Source organism: Aquarana catesbeiana, linkage group LG03 (assembly GCF_042186555.1).
Source record: "Aquarana catesbeiana isolate 2022-GZ linkage group LG03, ASM4218655v1, whole genome shotgun sequence".
Lineage (NCBI taxonomy): Eukaryota > Metazoa > Chordata > Amphibia > Anura > Ranidae > Aquarana > Aquarana catesbeiana.
Window position 1 is genome coordinate 601880425 of NC_133326.1, and position 24896 is coordinate 601905320.

General features: G+C 43.9%; 1 protein-coding gene across 1 annotated transcript in view; it reads right to left on the reverse strand.

The window, feature by feature from the left end:
- The window catches only part of GGCX (gamma-glutamyl carboxylase), a 68492-nt gene extending 43927 nt beyond the window's left edge, over positions 1-24565 (reverse strand). The window contains exons 1-6 of the mRNA XM_073622088.1: positions 24428-24565; positions 20774-20992; positions 13092-13250; positions 9744-9909; positions 8983-9061; positions 6217-6323 (exon numbers count right to left, since the gene is read on the reverse strand). Coding sequence (XP_073478189.1) covers positions 6217-6323; positions 8983-9061; positions 9744-9909; positions 13092-13250; positions 20774-20992; positions 24428-24449 — 752 coding nt within the window. The 5' untranslated portion in view covers positions 24450-24565. The remainder of the gene's footprint in view (positions 1-6216; positions 6324-8982; positions 9062-9743; positions 9910-13091; positions 13251-20773; positions 20993-24427) is intronic.
- Positions 24566-24896: the final 331 nt, after the last annotated feature.

The following is a 24896-nucleotide window of genomic DNA, read 5'->3' on the forward strand; positions in this document are numbered from 1 at the left end:
TTTACTAACCTGACAGCGTATTACTCTAAATAGGAAACCTTCATTTTCTTTGCAAATATTAAAGATTCTAACTACCAGCAAGAATTAGTTCTTACATTTAAAGAGCTCCTGTCAGTTCAGATCAATCATGGCAGTGCCTGTTAGCGGGCATCCACTCGCTACCGCCACGTCCCTCACCTTGTTGTGTCACTGCCCCATCACCAGCCCGCCCATTAAAGTGAATGGGACTGTTGGTGAGTCACCAGCAGGTCAGGAGGAGGAGCCGCTGCAGGACAGAGATGACAGTTGCTCTTTAAAAATGATGATTTAGGGCCAGTTCACACCAGATGCAGTTCCGTTTTTTTATGTATCAATGCAGTCAGTTCCAGTCAGCTTCCGATCAGTTTCTGCACCGGAAACGGATTGGAACTGACTGCACTGGTGTGATCTAGAGCCATTGGAATACATGCAAAACACTGTGTATGCATTTTTAGTGCAGGAAAAAAAAAGCACACGGAACTGCACGGAAATGCATCAGGAGTGAACTGGCCCTTAATTTAGTTGGTTTAAATCAAGCCTTTCTACTAGCGATTTAAAATATGATTTAAATCGACTTGATTTCAATCAAATCCACCCTGGTAGTCATGGTACAATTGCGGCAGTAAAACCTTTACAACAAGGCAGCTTCCTGATGACGCAAATTGCGAAACACGTAGAGGCTGCTGGGAGATATACACCCACGTGATCAAGTACGAACGTGGTTGGTGAGGACGCGAACGGGTACGAGGGGAGGAACGGAGGTCGCACAGCACACAGTAGGCGAACTAGACTGCTCTACCTACCCGTCCCTAACTGTTAGAATAGCTTGGTGCCGGCTCAAGGGCACATATAAATGTGAGTGCACAGTTTTTATTTGTTTTTTACAATAAACAGTTTAAACGGTATTGCGCGATGATCGTTTTATTCATGTTTTATGAGGAACACTAAGGTCCAATCATAACTGTTGAAGAAGTTCCCTTTGAGTGGAGTGGTTATCCCTATGAATGAACTAAAGGTGTAGTTTTAAAGAAACATCTGGTGAGTGGCCAATCTCACAGGTGGTGGTGGAGCACTAAGTCACTAGTACATTGAATTAGCACAAGAGCACGCCAATCACGGCAATTGATAGAAGATTTGAATACATTACTGGGAGACTTTGCCACAAATGTGACACACATCATTGAACTGTTGAATTTTTGGATTTTTTTGATATAATTTTTGATATAATTTATTTTTTAATGTAATGATTCTATATGGATCCATGTTGTATATAAAATAAGTTTGCACTTTATGGATAGGATATAAGCGTATTTAGATGGGAGCAGCGCATTCACACACACAGCATTTTTACAAACCATTGTTGAGGAGCTACAGTCCCTTGAAAAAGTATTCACACCCCTTGAAATTTTCCACATTTTATCATGTTACAGCCAAAATTGTAAATATATTTTATTGGGATTTTATGTGATAGACCAACGCAAAATTGTGAAGTGGAAGGAAAATGATAAATTTTACAAATAAATGTCTGAAAAATGTGGCGTGGATTTGTATTCAGCCCCCTTTACTCTGATACTCCTAACTAAAATCTAGTGGAACCAATTGCCTTCAGAAGTCACCTAATTAGTAAATAGAGTCCATATGTGTGTAATTTAATCTCAGTATACATACAGCTGTTCTGTGAAGCCCTCAGAGGTTTGTTAGAGAACCTTAGCGAACAAAGAGCATCATGAAGGCCAAGGAACACACCAGACTGGTCAGGGATAAAGGTGTGGAGAAGTTTAACCGCTTGCCACCCACCTTGTTCTGGGTGGGCGTCATATGATGTCCGTCCATTTAAACAGGGCATGTCCGCGATCATGTGCGCACAGCCCTGTACCTTCGTTGGCGGCGTGTCATGGAGACACAGCTCGCCAATGAGGGAGGTGAACAGCCATTGGGCATGGCTGTTTACCACGTGATCAGCCGTGATGAAGTCACGGGCGATCAAAGATGGTACAGCCCCAGTTTGCACCTTGCATGCGCGTGCACGTCGGTGTCGGCGTGTTCCCGGGAACACTGCTCGTCACCGACACTGGTAAACAACCATTGGCAGATGGAGACACCGCTCGCCAACGAGGGGGGTGAACAGCCATTGGGCATGGCTGTTTACCACGTGATCGGCCAAGATGAAGTCACGGGCGATCACAGATGGTACAGCACCACTTTGCACCTCGCTGCGCGTGCACGTCGGTGGCGGCGTGTTCCCAGGAATACTGCTCGCCACCCACACTGGTAAACAACCATTGGCAGGCGACTGTTTACCACATGATCCACTGTGATCCTTGTGAACATAGAGCGGTAACGAGATGTTACCGGGTTCTCCTCCGCACACACCGATCGTGTGCAAGAAGGAGATTGCTGTAATATCTCGTTACCGCTTACAGTGTACACCAACATACACTGATTGCCCCCCCCCCCCCAATAAAGAGGACCTGTCACCTCCCAACAAAGTACCTGTCACCGTTCAACCGAGTACCTGTCACAGTTCATCTGAGTACCCGAGTACCTATCACAGTTAATCTGAGTATCCAAGTACCTGTCACAGTACATATGAGTACCTGAGTACCCATCACAGTCCATATGAGTACCAGAGTACCTGAGTACCAGAGTACCTGTCACAGTTCATCTGAGTACCCAAGTACCTGAGTAACTGTCACAGTTCATCTGAATACCTACCTGTCACAGTTCATATGAGTACCGAGTACCTGTCACTGCCCTTCAGAGTACCCGAGTACCTGTCACCAGCCCATCAGAGTACCCGAGTACCTGTCTGCAGCTCATGCCTTACAGAATATACGTTGGGGTGTTCGCTTTCCAAAATGGGGTCATTTTGTGGGCAATCCCATTGTCCTGGTGCTCCAGGGCCCTCAAAATGTAATAGGTGGTTGAGAAATGAGATGTGTCATTTATTGTCATATTGTCGTAGAACGCCTGAAGGTGCTACTTTAATGTTGGGCCTTTGTATGTGGCCAGGCTGTGTAAAAGTCTCACACATGTGGTATCGCCATACTCGGGAAGAGTAGCAGATTGTATTTTGGGGTGTAATTTGTGGTATGCATATGCTGTGTGTGAGAAATAACCTGATAATATGACAATTTTGTAAAAAAAAAAAAATTTCATTTTGCAAAGAATTGCGGGGGAAAAATTACAACTTAAAAAAACTCACCATGTGACTTACTTAATACCTTGGAATGTCTACTTTCTAAAAATGGGTCATTTGGGGGGTATTTGTATTTCCTGACTTGTTAAGAAACTTCTCAAGAAATGTGATACACCTGATGTACTTAAGGCCCGATCAGATGTGATCAATTTTGCAGTGATTGCTACCATAGTTTGTAGACTCTATAACTTTCACAAAAATCAAATAATAATATACACTAATTTGGGTAATTTTTACCAAAGCTATGTAGCAGTATAAATTTTGCCCAAAATGTATGAAGAAAAATTACTAAATTTGCTAAATTTTATGACAGAAACAAAGAAAAAGGCGTTTTTTTTTTTCCACAAAATTTACGGTCTTTTTTTATTTATAGCACAAAAAATAAAAAACCCACTAGTGATTAAATACCACCAAAAGAAAGCTCTATTTGTGTGAAAAAAGGACACAAATTTCATATGGGTACAGTTTTGCAAGACTGAGTAATTGTCATTCAAATTTGGTCTGGGCAGGAAGGGGGTGTAAGTGCCCTGTATTGAAGTGGTTAAAGCAGGGTTAGGTTATAAAAAATAGCCCAAGCTTTGAACATCTCATGAAGCACTGTTCAATCCAGCATTCGAAAATGGAAAAAGAGTATGGCACAACTGCAAACCTACCAAGACATGGCCGTCCACCTAAACTGACAGGCCGGGCAAGGAGAGCATTAATCAGAGAAGCAGCCAAGAGGGCCATGGAAACTCTGGAGGAGCTGCAGAGATCTTCAGCTCAGGTGGGAGAATCTGTCCACGGGATAACTATTAGTCGTGCTCTCCACAAATCTGCCCTTTATGGAAGAGTGGCAAGAAGAAAGGCATGGTTGAAAGAAGTCCCATTCGCAGTTTGTGAGAAGCCATGTGGGGGACAAAGCAAACATGTGGAAGAAAGTACTCTGGTCAGATGAGACCAAAATTGAACTTTTTGGCCTAAAAGCAAAACACTGTGTGGGGCAGAAAACTAGCACTGCACATTACACGGAACACACCATCCCCACCGTGAGACATGGTGGTGGCAGCATCATGTTGTGGGGTTACTTTCCTCAGCAGGGACAGGGAAGCTGGTCAGCGTTGATGGAAAGATGGATGGAGCCAAATACAGGGCAATCTTACTTAGAAGAAAACCTGTTAGAATCTGCAAAAGATTTGAGACTGGGGTGGAGGTTCACCTTCCAGCAGGACAACGACCCTAAACATACAGCCAGAGCTACAATGGAATGGTTTAAAGCAAAGCATATTCATGTGTTAGAATGGTCCAGTCAAAGTCCAGACCTAAATCCAATTGAGAAGATTTGAAAATTGCTGTTCACAGACGCTCTCCATCCAATCTGACAAAGCTTGAGCTATTTTGCAAAGAAGAATGGGCAAAAATTTCACTCTCTAGATGTGCAAAGCTGGTAGAGACATCCCCAAAAAGACTTGCAACTGTAATTGCAGCGAAAGGTAGTTCTATAAAGTATTGACTTATTTTTAAAAATTTTGAAAACCATTTATTTTCTTTCACTTCACAATTATGTGCCACTCTGTGTTGGTCTATCACATCAAATCCCCATAAAATACATTTACGCTTTTGGTTGCAACATGACAACATTTCAAGAGGTATGAATACTTTTTCAAGGCACTGTATGTGTGATTGTGCCTGCCTGCAAAAAAAAAAAAAAAAAAAAAAAAAACTCACAACAAATCACTAATATAATTCAGGCATTACTGCTGACCCCGGGTACTCAATTCAAAGGACAGTGCCAAAATGACCAAGTCCTATTTTAGATTTACTGTTGCAGCCATTGGTGTTTGTAAGCTACTGAGTCAACATCTGTAATAATGCAGTCTTTGCTACCAGGAATCAGTGAGTATGCTGCTATTGTCTTGCTTTCTTTCTCTGTAGGAGAAAAAAAGATCAGCCCAGTGTCAGGATGTAAGAGACCAACAGGTCTTGCCTGAGCTGAAGGCTGACAACTGACACTCTTTGGACTGCTGGATAGTATGACTGTCAATTACAGCCTTTATGTTGACCATTAACAATAAAATCTAATCATACAAACTCTAAACAATCTATTTTAGATTTATAACAAAATTGTGTACAGGGAAGGCCCAACCAAATAATTCATTCAGTTTGTGTCCAATCAGGCAGGCCCTTGCTTTACATCAGGGATCTGCAGTTAGCGGACCTCCAGCTGTTGCAAAACTACAAGTCCCATCATGCCTCTGCCTCTGGGTGTCATGCTTGTGGCTGTCAGAGTCTTGCTATGCCTCATGGAACTTGTAGTTCTGCAACAGCTGGAGGTCCGCTAATTGCATATCCCTGCTTTACATAGTTGTTGGTAGACTTAAAGAAAATTATAGGATGAGATTTAAACATCTATGGCCAGATTTTAATTTCTTTCATGTAATCTTGACAGCCCATTTGTAATTAGGATTTGTAATACAGCATGTTCAATCTGTTACTTGTGCGTGAAAGGTAGAAAACACAAATAATCAAAAATCAAGTAATCATTTACAGGTAAGGCTGCACCACATTATAACAAATCAATGGTGAAGTTGGAGAAGAAGATCATTTCAGATGGGTAATGCAGGGATAAAAATATGCTTCCCAGTCCACCCATCAATCCATTAGGGCAGGGGTCTCAAACTGGCGGCCCTCCAGCTGTTGCAAAACTACATGTCCCATGATGCATTGCAAGGCTGAGTTTTACAAGTATGACTCCCACAGGCAGAGGCATAATGGGATTTGTAGTTTTGCAACAGCTGGAGGGCCACCAGTTTGAGACCACTGCATTAGGGTATACAGGAGGCCAAGGCTACTATATAACAGACAGTTGGACCCTCAAACGTTACACCAACAAAATGGCAGTAATATGTGTGCTTAGATATCAGGCACAACTCTAAACTGAAACCCCATGTTGGGTGGAATTAGCTTTTCAGTATATTCCAACCAGTAACAGAATTTGTCTGATGCACATGCAGTCTTACTTGAACGGGTCAAAGAGCCAATGACGTGACAGCGTGCCCATGGAGTACCCTTCTACCCAGTCTGCATCCAGTTTCTTGATTCCAGCAATAAAGTACACAATGAAGATCTACAAGATGTCACACAAATAGAGATGGTTCAAGCTTGTAAAAAAATAAATTTATATATATATATATATATATATATATATATATATATATATATATATATATATATATATATATATATATATATATATATATACATACATACATACATATATATTTGCGTTGACGTTTTTCCACCAAGATGCACTGAAGTATTTACATTAGGTAGCATACAACTGAAAAAGTACTACGTACAGTGCATCCGGAAAGTATTCACAGCGCTTCACTTTTTCTACATTTTGTTATGTAGACAGCCTTATTCCAAAATGGATTAAATTCATTATTTTTCTCAGAATTCTACAAACAATAACCATAATGACAATGTGAAAGAAGTTTGTTTTAAATCTTTGCAAATGTATTAAAAAAAAAAAAAAATCACATGTACATAGGTATTCACAGTCTTTGCTCAATACTTTGTTGAAGCACCTTTGGCACCAATTACAGCCTCAAGTCTTTTTGAATATGATGCTACAAGCTTGGCACACTTATTTTGGGGAAGTTTCTCCCATTCTTCTTTGCAGGACCCTCTCAAGCTCCATCAGGTTGGATGGGGAGTGTCGGTGCACAGCCATTTTCAGATCTCTCCAGAGATGTTCAAATCGGGTTCAAGTCTGGGCTCTTGCTGGGCCACTCAAGGACATTCACAGAGTTGTACCATAGCCACTCCTTTGTTATCTTGGCTGTGTGCTTAGGTCGTTGTTCTGTTGGAAGATTAACCTTCACCCCAGTCTGAGGTCCAGTGCAAGTTTTCATCAAGGATGTCTCTGTACAATGCTGTATTTCCCTCTATCCTGACTAGTTTCTCAGTTCCTGCCGCTGAAAAACATCCCCAGAGCATGATGCTGCCTCCACCATGCTTCACTGTAGGGATGGTATTGGCCAGATGATGAGCGGTGCCTGGTTTCCTCCAGACATGAATCTTGCCATTCAGGCCAAGGAGTTCAATCTTTGTTTCATCAGACCAGAGAATTTTGTTTCTCATGTTCTGAGAGTCCTTCAGGTGCCTTTTGGCAAACTCCAGGCAGGCTGTCATGTGCCTTTTACTGAGGAGTGGCTTCCGTCTGGCCACTCTACCATACAGACCTGATAGGTGGAGTGCTGCAGAGATGGTTGCTCTTCTGGAAGGTCCTCCTCTCTCTATAGAGAAATGCTAGAGCTCTGTCAGAGTGACTATCGGGTTTTTGGTCACCTCCCTGACTAAGGCCCCCCCCCCCCCCCCCCCCTATTGCTTAGTTTGGCCCGGCAGGCCGCTCTAAGAAGAGTCCTGGCGGTTCTAAACTTCTTCCATTTACGAATGATGGAGGCCACTGTGCTCTTTGGACCTTCAATGCTACAGACATTTTTCTGTACCCTTCCCCAGATCTGTGTCTCAATACAATCCTGTCTCGTAGGTCTACGGACAATTCTTGGACTTCATGGTTTGGTTTGTGCTCTGACATGCACTGTTAACTGTGGGACCTTATATAGACAGGTGTGTGCCTTTCTAAATCATGTCCAATAAACTGAATTTACCACAGGTGGACTCCAATGAAGTTGTAGAAACATCTCAAGGATGATCAGTGGAAAGAGGATGTACCTGGGCTCAATTCTGAGTGTCATGGCAAATGCTGTGAATACTTACTGTATGTACATGTGATTTTCATTGTTTTTTTATTTTTAATAAATTTGCAAAGATTCCAAAACAAACTTCTTTTGCATTATCATTGTGGGGTATTGTTTGTAGAATATTGAGGAACATAATGAATTTAATCCATTTTGGAATAATGCTGTAACATAACAAAAGGTGGAAAAAATGAAGCGCTGTGAATACTTTCTGGATGCACTGTAGACAAGCTGGCAAAAAGGCATATTCACCATACTTGCAGGAAATGTCATTAATTATTAGTGGGGTTGATTTATTATTATTTACAATGTACATTTCACTGTATGCATAGGGGGAGAGAAAAATCAGAATAGGTTTACGTTTACAGCCTGAAACAGCTGTCATGTAGTGTCCTGAGACTGCTGTACCTGAGCTGCAGTCTCTGAATCCCTGTGCTCATAGCAGGAGCCACTGGAGGATGGGTGACAGGTGTACTATAAGGATACAAAAGCTTGGATGGGCTTTGGCATATCCTTTACTGAAATCAGATGTTTTATTCTTACAATGATCTTACGATGTAAAAAAAATAAAATGTATGACTTGATCATAGTTGCTGGGGTTTAAAACAGAGCTTACAATCTAATATCACTCCCAAGCTGCCTGCATGGTCTGAGGTTCTACATTGTCTCCAACAAGGTCTTTGTGGAAAAATCTAATTAGAAATTGGAAAAATGTATTAGGCCCCTTTCAAACTTGTGCGACTTGAAAGTCACGCAATTTTGCTGTGATTTTGATGCGACTTGAAGCAATGCCTGTGTAATCTTGAGGTCTATGGACCTCAAGTTGCATCAAAGCCGGACCAAAGTAGCGCAGGGACTACTTTGAAGTCGCACAGATATGAACGGTACTCATTGGAAATCATGGGGTACGACTTGTCATGCAACTTTACAGTCCCAAGTCGCAGGACAAGTCGCACAAGTGTGAAGGGGCCTTATACAGGTCAAATATACAAAGATTATAAAACCTTAAACTGTAATTACCTGGCTTCTGAGTACAGTGTAATTCCAAAGTGGGACATGTGCATTGCGCTTGCGAGGACTAAATAAGCCATCAATGGACCTAAGTAATAAAGGAAATACAAAAGTTATAATTATGTATTTAGTGTACTTAGTCAAGGATAAAGACTGTGGCTTCCTATTAAGTCTAGATTTAACCACTTGACCTCCCTTCATGACCAGGGCATTTTTTGCTATTCAGTACTGCGCTACTTTAACTGGAAATTGCTCGGTCGTGCAACACTGTAAGCAAATACAACTTTTAGCAAATTTTTTTTAACACAAATAGAGCTTTCTTTTGGTGGTATGTGATCATCACTGTTTATTTTTAGTAATATAAATGAGAAATCCCCAAAATTTAAAAAAATATATATATTCTACTTTCTGTTATAAAACATACAATAACATAATATTAAAATCAAATTTCTTTATAAATGTAGGCCAAAATGTATTCTGCTACATGTCTTTGGTAAAAAATCCCAAAGGATGTATATTAATTGGTTTGCATTAACGTTATAGCGCATACAAACTATGGTATATATACACTGGAATTTACGCAGCTGCTTGAAAACAAGAGCTGACAGTGCACATTCCTACTTCAACAGAGTTTATCAGAGTATGGTCATTGATTTTCTCTCAAATAGCCTGTGGGCCAAGCAAGAGAAATCTAGCTGATTATGGCTAGCTTTATACTATTGCGAGTGTACATGTCCCAGAGCTCAGAGGGGCTTTGCTGCTAAAATTACCAGTAACGATTGGCGTTCATCAGGGTCAGCTGGAATCCAATCAACCCGTAGAGATAAGAATGGTTGTTCCAAGTCGTCTTGTCTAAGAAGAAGACATACCAGTACGGCACTAAAAATAGCAGGCAGCTAAGACGGTAAAAGCATCCAAGAGTTATACCCAGGGCTCCTAAAAGACAAGAGACAGTACAATGAAAACATGGAAGCGAAGAGCAAAAGGAAGAATGTGGGATTAACTGAACTCATTTATCTTGCACATCACCCTTTACTATTACACATGCCCATATGTAGACAATGATATTGACCTTATATAGACATGTGTTCATATAAGGGCACTGATGTCACTAGCATCCTGCCCCTTTATTTATGTGTGCTGCAGGTTGGAAAATGACCCGGCCCGCAGCGGATTGAAGTAAAAATTAAAAAACAAAACAAAAAAAAAAAACATGCAATTTTATAGTTCAGATAGCGATGAGTTCAGAGGATGCCCAAGCTCATGTCTACTCCTGATTTTGTTTTTCGGCTGTTTTTCTTCCACTCTTCACCTAGTAATGACTAAAGAATTGTCAATCAGACAGCAAATAAAGACTTCAGTAACCTGATTGACAGACATTGAGGTTGCTTTACTAAAACTGGATAGAGCAAAATCTAGTGCAGCTCTGCACAGAAACCAATCAGCTTCCAGTTTTTTTTTTTTATTTGTCAAAGCTTAATTGAACAAGCTGAAGTTGGAAGCTGATTGGCCACCATGCACAACTGCACCAGATTTCGTACTTTCAGGTTTTAGTAAATCAACCCCCAGTGGTAATTAGTCATCATGGCATCCGGACAGCAGATTTGTCCAGCCCTGCTATAGTGCCACATGAGCCGGCAGGAGGAACCATGGTGTGCAGAGGGGGAGTAGGTATTCTACAGAGCTGCAAGTGTGGAATATTTGCTTCAGCTTTTCAAGTCTTAAGCCTTGTACACACAATCGGATTGTTGGCTAACAAAACCATGGACTTTTGTCCAAAGGGCGTTGGCTCAAACTTGTCTTGCATACACACAGCACACAATTGTTGGCCAACAATCATGAACGTAGTGACGTACTACATGGTTTTTCAGCTCTTTAGCACCACCCTTTGGTCTCCTTCTGCTAATTTTGTGTTAGTAGAAGTTTGGTGAGTGTTGATTCGCGCTTTTCATTTCACGTTTTTCAGTTAGTTTCTGAACGGTCGTTCGTCAACCAGACATGTTGCGGAATCGGAGGAGATAACGTGTTATTAATTATTCGCCTTGGAGTTATTGCTTTGACATTATTGTTTTGGTGAATAATGATTTGATTTGGTATATTTTCTATATTTTTGGATGCATAGAATGCACTTTTTGGTTAAGTTCTATTGGCAGATAGCATGTCCGATTTTATTGGTTTTCTTTTTTTAATGCACAATAAAAAATTGTGGAGAATAATACTTGGCTATGTGTTTTACTTCAGATGACAGTTTGGGAGTAGGCAGTTACATTTAAAAAAATACAATGTAAAATTAACAAGGGACACCAACATAGTTGTATCTTTGATCTTAAAAACTACGGGATAATGGTGTTATGGTTACTTGCCCAAATAAGAAAAAAAAAAGCATAATAATATTATTCTTGATATCACTAGAAAAAAAAGCCTTTGAATTTTTGCAATAACTCCATCAGTATCACCAGCAAAGCAGCTTCATTATTATCCCATTAAAGAAGAAGAGAATCTGCGCTGCATTTGGAGATTCCATAATTTGCCACGTTACGAATGTTAATTCTCCATTACGAACGCTAGTTTACAAGACCGACCGCTTCTGGCTCGTCCTTGCTTCCGAGCATGCGTGTTTGTACTTTGGACTTTTGTCCGACGGACTTGTGTACACACGTTAGAAAAATCCGACAACAGACATTTGTTCGTGGAAAATTTTAAAACTTGCTATCCAATATTTGTCCGTGGAAAATCCGACAACAATTGTCCGATGAATCGTACAAACGGTCAGATTTTCTGCCAACAGCCTGTCATCACACATTTCCCGTCGGAAAATCCAATCATATGTACGAGGCTTTATATGGTAAGCTTGCAGGAGCAGGGCTCTTCTAACTCTCTTGTTCTGAATTGTGCTGTTGGTGTATTGTCTCCCTTTATATTGTAAATCGCTGTGCAAACTGTTGCCGCTATATAAATCCTGTATATTATTATTATTATTATTATTAATAATAAGACACATCCCACTGGAAATGTAAGTATATTTCCTATTCTTTTAGCAGATAGGCTTTTAGATACAAGTAATCGTGTGCTGACAGGTTAACGTTAAGTTAAAATACAGCAATAGTAACCTAAATATGAGCTTACTTACTTACCCCTTTTTAGAAAGTAGATGCCCCAAGGTCATCTAATTGCTTGCTATTTTTTTAAAATGAAGAAACATGCTGGTATTGAGGGAGTTAAAATATAATGCTTGGTAATGGTGCACTAGATACATTAAATGTACAGGTCACATATAGAGGGATGAGGAGGAAGAGAAAGGGTTAATTGTACAGGTCCACATACATTAAGATGATAGGGCTGAGCGGGTTACGATGTGGATGTGCAGGATATGAAAGGTGAATGGTTAACATACAGGATGTATATCAGATGTATGGGAGAGGAGTGGGAAGTGAAAGGGTAAATTATGCCAAAAATCAGTATATACTTTAAGTATCTATCTACCTTTGATTTGGAACTAATGAATGAATGATAAATTAATGAATTCCGCCTTCTTTCCATTCGTCCCTTGTAAAAGGAATGTGCAGGCTCTCAGATGCAAACAATGCTTACATATGTGATCTCTGTGACTGATCATTACAGCACAAGGTATATAGCCGATCTAACTGGCTCTGTACACTGTATTTGTAATACAAGACTTCTACGCATGGCTCAAATAACTGCCATTAACCAGTGCAATGGCTACCTGATGGTTGGTTCTGCACTGTCATTTCTAATATGGCAGTACAGAAATAAGCATCCACCACTTTGCAGTGTAAAGATGTACAGCGGTAGTAAAGTAGTTAAGTGATATCTTTTCTTTCTTGGGTTAGCCAATAAAGGGTATCAAAAAGCTGCATCTTTAATAGCTTAAAGTTAGCCAATTAAGGGTATCACTTAGACTCCAAATGTTCTGCAGTAATTGATGGTTATCACAGTACACCACTCTGTGTAGGTGGATACGAGAGAAAAAAAAAATATCATGCCAAAATGTTAGAAATTAAACACACACGTTTATATTGAGATAAATAATTCAGCTGCTTGGTTTCTAAACAGTGGGTAGTAGGAATGTAAAACACAATAAACTGTGAACCCCTCACCTAGAAGCATGACGACGTAGACCAGGTACATCCAGTCCAGGGACAAAGGTTGAAGGTTGTTAAAAAGGGGGAATCGGCAGACATCCAGCCCATCTAGATACTTGTGGTCCAGGTAACTGAGCCCCCGCTCCTGAGGGATGTCCAGAACCATAAGAAGACCTACAGGGAAGGCAAAAACATCCACATATAACAAAACTGCTCTGTACAGAAACCCTCTATGGACTATTTCCTAGCTGTCATCTTTCATTTTTGCAGCCAAATTGGGATAACACCTACTTTATATTTATTACATGTGCCCATTCACATAGCATACATTTAAAAAACTATTTAAAGTGGTTATAAAGCCCTAAGGTTTTTTACCTTAATGCATTCTATGCATTAAAACCTTTTGTTGGGGTGGATTCCCCCCCCCCCCCCCATATACTTACCTGATCCCAATCTCAATCCACCGATGTACACAAGAGCAGCAACTCCCCCACCTCTGTCTCTCCTCACTGGGCAGATTGATAGCAGCGGGAGCCATTGGCACCCACTCCTGTCAAAAAACACAGTCACTTCCAGCGCTAATAGGTCTTCCAAGGTGAGGAGTAACAGATGTCAGGTAAAATGATGGTGTGAAAGGTATATATGGTATCCCAGAACTAGGTGGATGCTGCCTTCCTCAGATGCTAGAGCTCTGAGGAAGGGGGTGCGCCCCCGAAACGCGTTAGCTGTACCCCGTGTTCTGTGCATGTCCATGCACTGTGTTTATGTCCTTTTTTCAGTTGCATTTTCTGAGTACTCACTTATATACAAAAGTTTCTTATTACTAAATTATCTCTGGTAACGCACTAGGTGTGCGCGCCTTCTATGTCTGTTTTTCTTGTACCCACTCCTGTCAATCGAATCCTATGATAGGAGAGCTGGGGGGGGGGGCAGAGCCAAGCTCCGCTGTCTGTGTCAATAGACGCAGACAGCGAGGCTCAGGACCGAGCCTGCACAAGTGCCTTCATAGAAGGCTACTCTCTATGGGGCACAAGAGCCATGAGCGCCAGCGGGGGGATCCAAGAGGAGGAGGAGCACAGAGCAGGTAAGTAGGCAAGTATGTTTATTATTTTAACTAAAAAAGGAGGCTATACTACTTCAAAGTTGTCACTGACTTTTTTTTACTTGCTTTTTTTCTGAAAACTCTACAACGGAAGTTTTCCTCTGCTATGCAGAAGAGGTTGGGGAGTTATGTTTACCATAATTAACCCTGTCTGTATTGTGCTGGTCAATCTTGAAATCTAGGATGTGCACCCTTTCTATTCTTAAGGCTGGCCATACACAGGGTGAATTTCTTTCCTGCAACCACGGGTTGCAGAAAAGAAATTCGCACGATTCCCTCTATCAACACAGACAGTGCTGACAGGGGAATCAGCAATTGGCTTCTCCCGGTGGGGACTGTTCCCCCGCCAGGAGAAGACACTGATTATTGCTAGTGGCTATAGCAGCGGCTAGCTATAGTCGCAAGAGATTCTGGCAGGCTGGTTGAACCAAAGTGGATTGATCGATCAATCTAGTATATTCAGACTGCCCATTAATGGGTCGAACCTCGACTGGTTCCTGTTGAAGTGGCCAAGATTCGAACTGTGTATGGCCAGCCCAAGCCTTCATCAGGGCTGAACAAAAAGAAAAACTGACAGCTCAGATCCAAGTCGCTGTACTAACTACCTGATGTTAGTACAGTGATCTGCCTTGATGTTCTATTGTGCTCTCACAGGAGGATGCCCCCCCAATCAGAAAACTCTGGTCAGCGCTCTCAGCCATTGATTGAAAGAGCTGATCAGGAGCCAACCAGCAGACCTTTTTTTGGTCACGTCCCTTCAACAGGCTTAACAAAGGGTTTAGGACAGGGGTGTCCAAACTTTTTTTTAAAGAGGGCCAGATTTGATGAAGTGAACATGCGTGAGGGCCGACCATTTTGCCTGACATTCTTTGAACCATTAAAATTTGGTGTAAGTGTGTTCGTTCGAGCACTAATATACTGCCCAACAAGAATTTGCTTGCCTTTGTGGCTGTGTGTGGTGAAGAGATGAGCTTGGGCGTGTTATTTGGATATACTGTATTTATCGGCATGTAACACGCACAGGCGTATAACACGCACCTTCATTTTAAGAGGGACGTTTCAGGAAAAAAAATAAATAAATAAAAAAAAAAACCTTACATTTTAAATGAAGAACTTTGAAGCAAAATAAGGGTCACAGTCCATCAATGCAGCCTTATCAGTGCCCATCAGCAGCCTCTCCATTGCCAATTAATGCAGCCTGCACAGTGCCCATCAGCAGCCTCACCATTGTAAATGAATGCCGCCTGCACATCCTTGCTCATCTGCAACTTTGTCAGTGCCAAATTATACAGCGCCGCGATCTCCTGTGTACCCGGCGATCAGTCACACACAGTCCCCCCTGTGATAGACAGAACAGTGGTCCAATCCTGGGCCAGGAGGCGGGACTGTGTGTGACTGATCGCCTGGTACACAGGAGATCGCCGCTCTGTGTAATCTGGCGGCGCCCGCCCCCTCCTTCCACTCAGAAACAGCAGGAATCGACGTATATATCTTTTGTGGCCCCCGTGGCGCTCGGGGATTCGTTGGGGGCCACAAAAGATACATATAGCCAAAATACCAATGGGGCCGTTTGAAACCGGAACGCGGGCCACAATTGGCCCGCGGGCCAGACTTTGGACATGCCTGGTTTAGGATCTCAAAGCTTTGGTGGTACAATTTTTGTTAATGTTTTTTTTTTAAATCCTTAATTTGTCCCCTTTTTGCACACTGCAAGCTATTCTGAACAGTTTCAAGCTGCATGGAATCCTATGTATAGACCTGCGATTAAAAAAAAAAAAAAATTTCGACAGGAAAGGTAAGAAAAAACATTTATTTTAATTATTTTTAAGTATGTACACATAACAAGCATAAAAGGGGAGGTTTCGCAAATCTGACAGCAAACACGGAAATGCACTTTATGGCAGCTATATGGTGCAAACAAGGCTTTAGTGGTCCCAGAGGATTGGAAACCCTAAATCCTCACACTCACAGCTTGTGCTACATGTGCTGTTTGGTAAAATAGATGTAATGTTAATGAATAATGCCATTCACATGATTTACAAAACACCTCTATGTGCAACTCATGCCAGCAGTGTACAAAGAAGAAAGTATGTACATTTTTCATCAGTTTATTTTATAGGAAGGATGTATTAATGTATGGAAACACATGTAGCAGTATGTGGTTAACAGATGTAAAGGCAGGGAACAGCATATAAACAGAGATAGAAACGTACATAAAAACTGAAACGAAAAAACACCTTTATTCAAGTGACTTCACCAGATAGATCAATCCTGCTAGATATGTATGAAGCCTTAGGCCGTCCTAATATGACCCTCTATGTTATTTGAGGCTGAAGTGTCTGTCTTGCAGGAGAGCAGACACATTTTTACACTATGCAGTTAGGTAACTCCCACATCTACTGTGTTTATATAAATGGCTGACCTCTCACATTGGGCAAACAGTATGAAAGGTTAGGTTATCACTGCACATCAGTCTTTGCCCAGTCAATACTCCCCCTGCCAGAAAGGAGAATGACCCTTGATCCTGTGTGCGGACAACTTTCCTGCTAGGCTACAAGAATAATTGAGTACTGCCCGTGATACTTTTTTTTTATTTGCACTAACTTCTAAATTTTCAGGACAAGCTTTCGGGTGTACCCCGTTCTTCAACGTCCAAGCAGGACCTTGAAGTGGGTACACTCTAAAAGCTTGTCCTGAAAATGTGAACGTTAGTGCAAATTAAAAAAAAGGTTTTACGGACAGTACTCAATTGGTCTTGTGCACTAAAGCCGGCCTTAGACAGTTCGAATCTCATCCGGTTTAGCAGGGACTGGTCGAGATCCATATATGGGCAGGCTGATTATACCCAAGTCGATCTGTCGATCATCTTGGGTACAACCAGCATGTTGGATTTTTAGGATGCGATTTCCAGTGGCTATAGCTGCTAGCAAAAATCACTGTTCTGGCAGGAATGCCTCCCCTCACGTAACCCGTGGTTGCAGGAAAGAAAATAGTATCATCTATCGCCTGTCTTAGGCAAGCCATAGATTATGCAGATTTCTTTCCTTCCACCACAGGTTAAAGGAATGAAAATTGCTTGATTCATCCATCAACACAGGCTTGATTCATCCATCAACACAGGCAGTTTTGATGGGGGAATCCCTAGCTGGGCTTTTGTGTTCTGCCAGGGGGGGAGCCTTCCCTGCCAGCAGAACACAGGTTGATTTACTAAAACTAGAGCGTGCAAAATCTGGTGCAGTTTGCATAGAAACCAATCCGCTTCCAGGTTTTTTTGTCAAAGCTTATTTGAACAAACTGAAGTTAGAAGCAGATTGGCTACCATGCACAGCTGTACCAGATTTAGTAAATCAACCCTAGATTAGTGTTGCCTGCAAAAGCCAGCACTAATCGTTAGGGAAAAGCCCTTCAAGCTGGTTGTACACAAGTCGATCGGTGCTCATACAATGTTGTATACAACGAGGGTGCTGAACCAGCTGAATTTCGATCCATGTATGGCTGGCTTAATACAGTTAAGATCACCTCAAACCTTGTAGGGCTACAATCGGTTGAATTATCTGAATTCAACTACTGGCTCTATCAGGAACTCCATCCGACCTCCCTATTTTCTTCTTTCCCCACTTACCTGATGGTGGCATCTGCAAATTTCAGAAACTCACCTATCCAGTGGATCCAGCATTGACCCGCTGAGATCATCTCATGCCCGGCCACAGCTCTGTGCCGTGCCTCCATGTTCCATCTGACAACATTGAGAGGCATACTGGCTCTTCAGGGTTCAGCAGGTGGGCCTCTTGTAGACACGCCGATAAACCCCCCCCGTTCTTTAATGAAAGCCTATGCCTCCTGTGACGAACATATTCCAGGAGGCATCACTGGCAGGGTGTATGTCATTTGCCTAAGGCAAATGACGTGCATGGGGAGGTGGGGCAGACTTTCAATAGAATATAAAAAAAAAAAAAAGACATAAAACAAAAAGAAAAAAAAAAAAATTGCCCTATTCCGCCAGAGGAAGAGAGGAGAGGTGAAGAGGCGGGATCTTCCTTGGGAGGGTGAAGGTCCACTTTAATAATTTAGCAATACTTCATAGAAGCCATGGTTTAGATACATTGCACAGATGATGGCCAATCGTCTGAAAAGCTGTATGTACTACACACCTACAGTTTCTATATCTATCTGTAGATGTGCACCAGGCTGATGGGATAAAAAGGAATGATTTGCATGGCTCTGCACAATGGTCTGAAATGAGGAGTAATTGTCTTATTTTTGGGTCATGTGATAGAATGGGAATACCTTCTGTAATAAGAAAACTTTGAGTTTTAGCCAGCTGTTGTTTAAATAAAGAGCATTACAAGTGCTGTCGTTTTATACTGGTGTTTTGCTATTATCGGAGGACTGTTGAATCAGGAGTATGCTCACTCTGCTTGTATATCCAAACCTTCTACCCCTTTTTGGGGTCCAGCTTCCCAAGATATTGGAAAGTTCCATCTAGATCCCATGTCTGGGTCATGTGTTTAAAGGTAGAGATACGAGTCTTTTCAGAAGTAGACCTTCCTAATGTTGGGGAATTTTGATAGAAGGTAGACTATTTTTAAGGCATTTCTATTTCTTTTCTCTTTCCAGCAAAGTCTCTTTCTTTTTGGGACATCTGCTTCGAGCAATCTTTTATGAACAGCCGACCCTGCTTTGGTGGCTCACAATAGAAAGCATACTAGGTACATAAAGATACCCCCTAATTTTTGCCTTTAACTGAACATATGGTCATTTGTAATTTTGTTTAATATATTATATGTTGGTGTAGGGGTCACAAGTGTACAATAAAATGAAAAACATTTTATGCATGTAGTTTATGGATACAGGAATTGTATGTTATTGTAGCATGGTGTGCCTCCAAAGTCCCATGTGTTTTTTTTGTTTATTTTCTTTCGATATTGGTATATATAGGGATGTGGCACTAATTCCTTTTTTAATAGATTTTCCAATATTAGACTATATTTGCACTATACAATACAAAATGAGTGCACCGCTATAAAGAATGTGTAGAGAAGTCCAATGTTATAAACATTAAACTGGCAGTTCAAAGTAGAGCTAACAAAGAAGAGACTTCCTGAGGGATGGAACGGAAAATCTTCAAAGGCTAGACACTTCAAATTCATACATCATCTGGAGTAGAAATGTACACAACACCACCAACAATGAAGAGGCTTACCAGAATGAGTAGACCCGCCAGGGCATACGCCAAGAGGGGTCAGATAGGCTTAGGTGGTGAGTGTCTGCAGACGGCCTGGAGGAGCGATGAAGTGGCTCTCACGTTGCTGTGTTAACCAAACGGATGCCTGGACCGAGGAGTGTGGAACACCCGACACGTAGACTGGATCCCTCGGAGCGGTGTTAAAAACCAAATGATGGTGGTGGCAAACAGAAAAAGAAAGGAAGGGCCAAATAGTGTAAAGCCTTATAAAACTGAGAATTTTATTTACTGTCGCCACTTTTATTACAGCGCTGTCTTTTAATGGATCTACATGTGAGTGTATACCCATTTTAAATAAAATTCTCAGTTTTATAAGGATTTACACTATTTGGCCCTTCCTTTCTTTTTCTGTTTGCCACCACCATCATTTGGTTTTTAACACCGCTTCGAGGGATCCAGTCTACGTGTTGGGTGTTCCACACTCCTCGGTCCAGGCATCCGTTTGGTTAACACAGCAACGTGAGAGCCACTTCATCGCTCCTCCAGGCCGTCTGCAGACACTCACCACCTAAGCCTATCTGACCCCTCTTGGCGTATGCCCTGGCGGGTCTACTCATTCTGGTAAGCCTCTTCATTGTTGGTGGTGTTGTGTACATTTCTACTCCAGATGATGTATGAATTTGAAGTGTCTAGCCTTTGAAGATTTTCCGTTCCATCCCTCAGGAAGTCTCTTCTTTGTTAGCTCTACTTTGAACTGCCAGTTTAATGTTTATAACATTGGACTTCTCTTCACATTCTTTATAGCGCTGCACTCATTTTGTATTGCATTGTTGTTACCTTTGTTGGTTGTGCTAGCTGCTTACTTTGTGCTTTGGCAGCATGGAATTATTTTTGTTTATAACTATATTTGCACTATACACCAGGGTTTTTTTTTTTTGTACATCTGGCTGAGGGGACAAAAAGATTTGCCTGGCTCGGACCACTGTCCTGACATGCGGAATAATCCTCTTATTTTGGGGAAATGTGATGAGGCATGTGAATATCTACTGTTTTAGGACGGCTTTACTGTGCAATGCACTGATTTGTTTTGAGGGCTTTCTGATTCCTTTAGTCCTTTCTTACCAAAGCCTGTATGGTTATAATGTCTACAGTAACAATACATTAAAAGAAAGCTCAGCAGCACAATACAGGGTCATCTGGACGTGTGACCATTACTCTGAGAGAGGATATCCGTTTTCATGGAGCAGCTGTGGAAACCTACGCCTCTAAGGTAGATAGGAAACAGAAAAGGGAAATGCAAGGAAAGGAAACAGACATCCAAGCACAGAATAAAAGAAAAAAAAACGTAACTGACTAGATTTAACACATCATTATTCCTAAATGGAACATAGCAGAAGTGTGAAAACTCACCAAAGAGGAAGCGGAATACTCCGAGACCAGCGGGATCAGTTGGTCGGTTCATCAGGCTAACAAATCGCTGCCAGCTAGACAGATCGGAGCATTCAAAACCAAACACCCGCTTCATGAAGCTCCTCTGTTCCTGTCGTGGCCGTGCCACCGCTCTCTCTGGTGCACCTGCATTGTGATTTTTACGCCGCCTAATGTGGGATGCTTCTGATTTCAGGGTAGCTGGAAAAAAAAAAAAAATGATCTCTTGATAAGGTAGTTGGCTACACAACTGGAACCTAGAGCAATGGACTTTCCAGCCGCAGACTTCAACATACTTTAGCAGTGATAAAGCGTGCTGAAACATCAGCATCTGGAATGTCCACTGCTAAGATTTCCTGCCAAATAGCCAACCACAAGCTAGAACGTGGCAGTGGTCTGTCTACCCAGATACAGGCATCAGGAGGCCAAAACTCTGTCAGATTAGGTTACAAACGCAGAGGATCAAATAGATGGAAGAAATAGAAATATTCTGGTCTGACAGTATGGAATCCCGATCACTGTCCACAAAGTGCACGCTCTCTTCGCTCAACACAGAGTGGGGTTTATTTAACAAAGCTGGAGAGTGCAAAATCTTCTGCAGAGAAACCAATCAGTTTCCAGGTTTTATTGCCAAAGCTTAATTGAACAAGCTGAGTTTAAAAGCTGATTGTTTTCTATGCAGAAGTGAGCCTGATTTTGCACTCTCCAGCTTTAGTAAATAAACCCCAGTGTACCTCCCTGCCAACATCCACAGATTGCCAGTCTCCATATAACACAACCCCTGTGCCAGTCTCCATATAACACATCCCTCTCTACAGTCTTTGTCAGTCTCCGGGAATTACAGCCCAGCCAACATCTATTTGATATCTTTCATCCAGTTGGAATTAATATATTTCACCCTGTTGTGTAATACTCCACATTCTGGATTATACTGCCTACACATTCCACCTTCTGGTTTTTGGGCTAGTCTTGCTTAATAACAATGGAGATTACATCATTTCTTTTGACAATAAATGGCATGGTAAAGGAAAAAGCATCACGTGACCACCTTTGCATACTGCCATATCATTAGAGAATATAGCTTGCTTTCTCTTTTTCCCTCTGTCACCTATTCTCATCTGTGTCACCCCTTCCTCTGCACCTTCCCCTCCGGATCACCCCTTCCTCTGCACCTTCCCCTCCGGGTCACCCCTTCCTCTGCACCTTCCCCTCCGGGTCACCCCTTCCTCTGCACCTTCCCTTCCGGGTCACCCCTTCCTCTGCACCTTCCCTTCCGGGTCACCCCTTCCTCTGCACCTTCCCTTCCGGGTCACCCCTTCCTCTGCACCTTCCCCTCCGGGTCACCCCTTCCTCTGCACCTTCCCCTCCGGGTCACCCCTTCCTCTGCACCTTCCCCTCCGGGTCACCCCTTCCACTGCAACTTCCCCTCCGGGTCACCCCTTCCACTGCACCTTCCCCTCCGGGTCACCCCTTCCTCTGCACCTTCCCCTCCGGGTCACCCCTTCCACTGCACCTTCCCCTCCGGGTCACCCCTTCCACTGCACCTTCCCCTCCGGGTCACCCCTTCCACTGCACCTTCCCCTCCGGGTCACCCCTTCCACTGCACCTTCCCCTCCGGGTCACCCCTTCCACTGCACCTTCCCCTCCGGGTCACCCCTTCCTCTGCACCTTCCCCTCCGGGTCACCCCTTCCTCTGCACCTTCCCCTCCGGGTCACCCCTTCCTCTGCACCTTCCCCTCCGGGTCACCCCTTCCTCTGCACCTTCCCCTCCGGGTCACCCCTTCCTCTGCACCTTCCCCTCCGGGTCACCCCTTCCTCTGCACCTTCCCCTCCGGGTCACCCCTTCCTCTGCACCTTCCCCTCCGGGTCACCCCTTCCTCTGCACCTTCCCCTCCGGGTCACCCCTTCCACTGCACTTTCCCCTCCGGGTCACCCCTTCCTCTGCACCTTCCCCTCCGGGTCACCCCTTCCTCTGCACCTTCCCCTCCGGGTCACCCCTTCCTCTGCACCTTCCCCTCCGGATCACCCCTTCCTCTGCACCTTCCCCTCCGGGTCACCCCTTCCTCTGCACCTTCCCCTCCGGGTCACCCCTTCCACTGCACGAGGGCTTTCACACTGAAGCGGTGCGCAGGCAGGGCGGTGAAAAAAGTCCTGCAAACCGCTTTTTTTGAGCGGTGAAGGAGCGGTGTATTCACCGCTCCTTCACCGCTCCTGCCCATTGAAATCAATGGGACAGCGCGGCTATACCGCGGTAATACCGCGGCTATAGCCGCGCTGTACGAGGGATTTTAACCCTTTTTCGGCCGCCAGCGGGGGTTAAAACCGCACCGCTAGCGGCCGAATACCGCTGCAAGAACGACGGTACAGCAGCGCTTAAAATAGCGCTGTTGTACCGCCGACGCCCCAGCGTGAAAGGGGCCTTAAAGAGATGAGGTGGCAACTCTAGTGTCACCCCTTCCGCTGCACCTTCCTTTGTGTCACCCCTTCCTCTCTGTGCCCCCCCTCCTCTGCACCTTCCTCTCTGTGCCCCCCCCTCCTCTGCACCTTCCTCTCTGTGTCCCCCCCCTCCTCTGCACCTTCCTCTCTGTGTCCCCCCCCTCCTCTGCACCTTCCTCTCTGTGTCCCCCCCCTCCTCTGCACCTTCCTCTCTGTGTCCCCCCCCTCCTCTGCACCTTCCTCTCTGTGTCCCCCCCCTCCTCTGCACCTTCCTCTCTGTGTCCCCCCCCTCCTCTGCACCTTCCTCTCTGTGTCCCCCCCCCTCCTCTGCACCTTCCTCTCTGTGTCCCCCCCCTCCTCTGCACCTTCCTCTCTGTGTCCCCCCCCTCCTCTGCACCTTCCTCTCTGTGTCCCCCCCTCCTCTGCACCTTCCTCTCTGTGTCCCCCCCCTCCTCTGCACCTTCCTCTCTGTGTCCCCCCCTCCTCTGCACCTTCCTCTCTATGTCCCCCCCGATCCTCTGCACCTTCCTCTCTTTGCCCCCCTTCCTCTCCACCTTCCTCTCTGTGCCCCCCCCCTCCTCTGCACCTTCCTCTCTGTGTCCCCCCCTCCTCTGCACCTTCCTCTCTGTGTCCCCTCCTCCTCTGCACCTTCCTCTCTATGTCCCCCCCGATCCTCTGCACCTTCCTCTCTTTGCCCCCCTTCCTCTCCACCTTCCTCTCTGTGCCCCCCCCTCCATCTTCCTCTCTGTGTCCCCCCCCCTCCTCTGCACCTTCCTCTCTGTGCCCCCCTTCCTCTCCACCTTCCTCTCTGTGTCCCCCCCTCCTCTGCACCTTCCTCTCTGTGTCCCCCCCTCCTCTGCACCTTCCTTTCTGTGTCCCCCCTCCTCTGCACCTTCCTTTCTTTCTGTGTCCCCCCCTCCTCTGCACCTTCCTCTCTGTGTCCCCCCCTCCTCTCCACCTTGCTCTCTGTGTCCCCCCCCCTTCCTCTCGGTGCCCCCCTTCCTCTCCACCTTCCTCTCAGTGCCCCCCTTCCTCTCTGTGTCCTCCCCCTCCTCTGCACCTTCCTCTGTGTGTCCTCCTTTCTCTACACGTTCCTCTGTGTCCCCCTTTCTCTGCACCCTCCTCTCTGTGTCATGTGTACAGACATGTCAGAGCACAGTGACTATCCTGTAGGCTGTCCATCTCTCCCCATTCATTTACCTGCACTCTGAGCCTTCTCCATTGTAGCCTCCTATGAACTTCTCTTCCCAAAAGTGCCACTAAGGCACCACCGTGTCCAACTCTGTGCGCATGCGCACTGCAATACAGGGCTTCCGCCTGCGTTCCACACCTCGATGCGATTCTGGATTTGGCAGTTCGATGATTGGTCAATTTCCCACGGGAGGCGTGTCTGACATCGGGTACTGGCTGGTACCTAACAAACCTACTATTGTGTAATATAATGTTTTCTTGGGAAGTCTATGCCGTGCTGGCAAATAGAAAGCATAGAGGCCCCTAGCGGTCGTCATCGGGAAGAACAATGTCTGTACAGATTGCTCTTCTGATCTATAAAGTGCAGAATATGTGGGACTGTTCGTGGATTTCAGGAGTAACTTGTTGCCTCATGAAATGTTTATTTTTCAGTTTTTAAGAGACAGTTTTCTAGAAGGAGCAGCTTAAAGACTGGAAT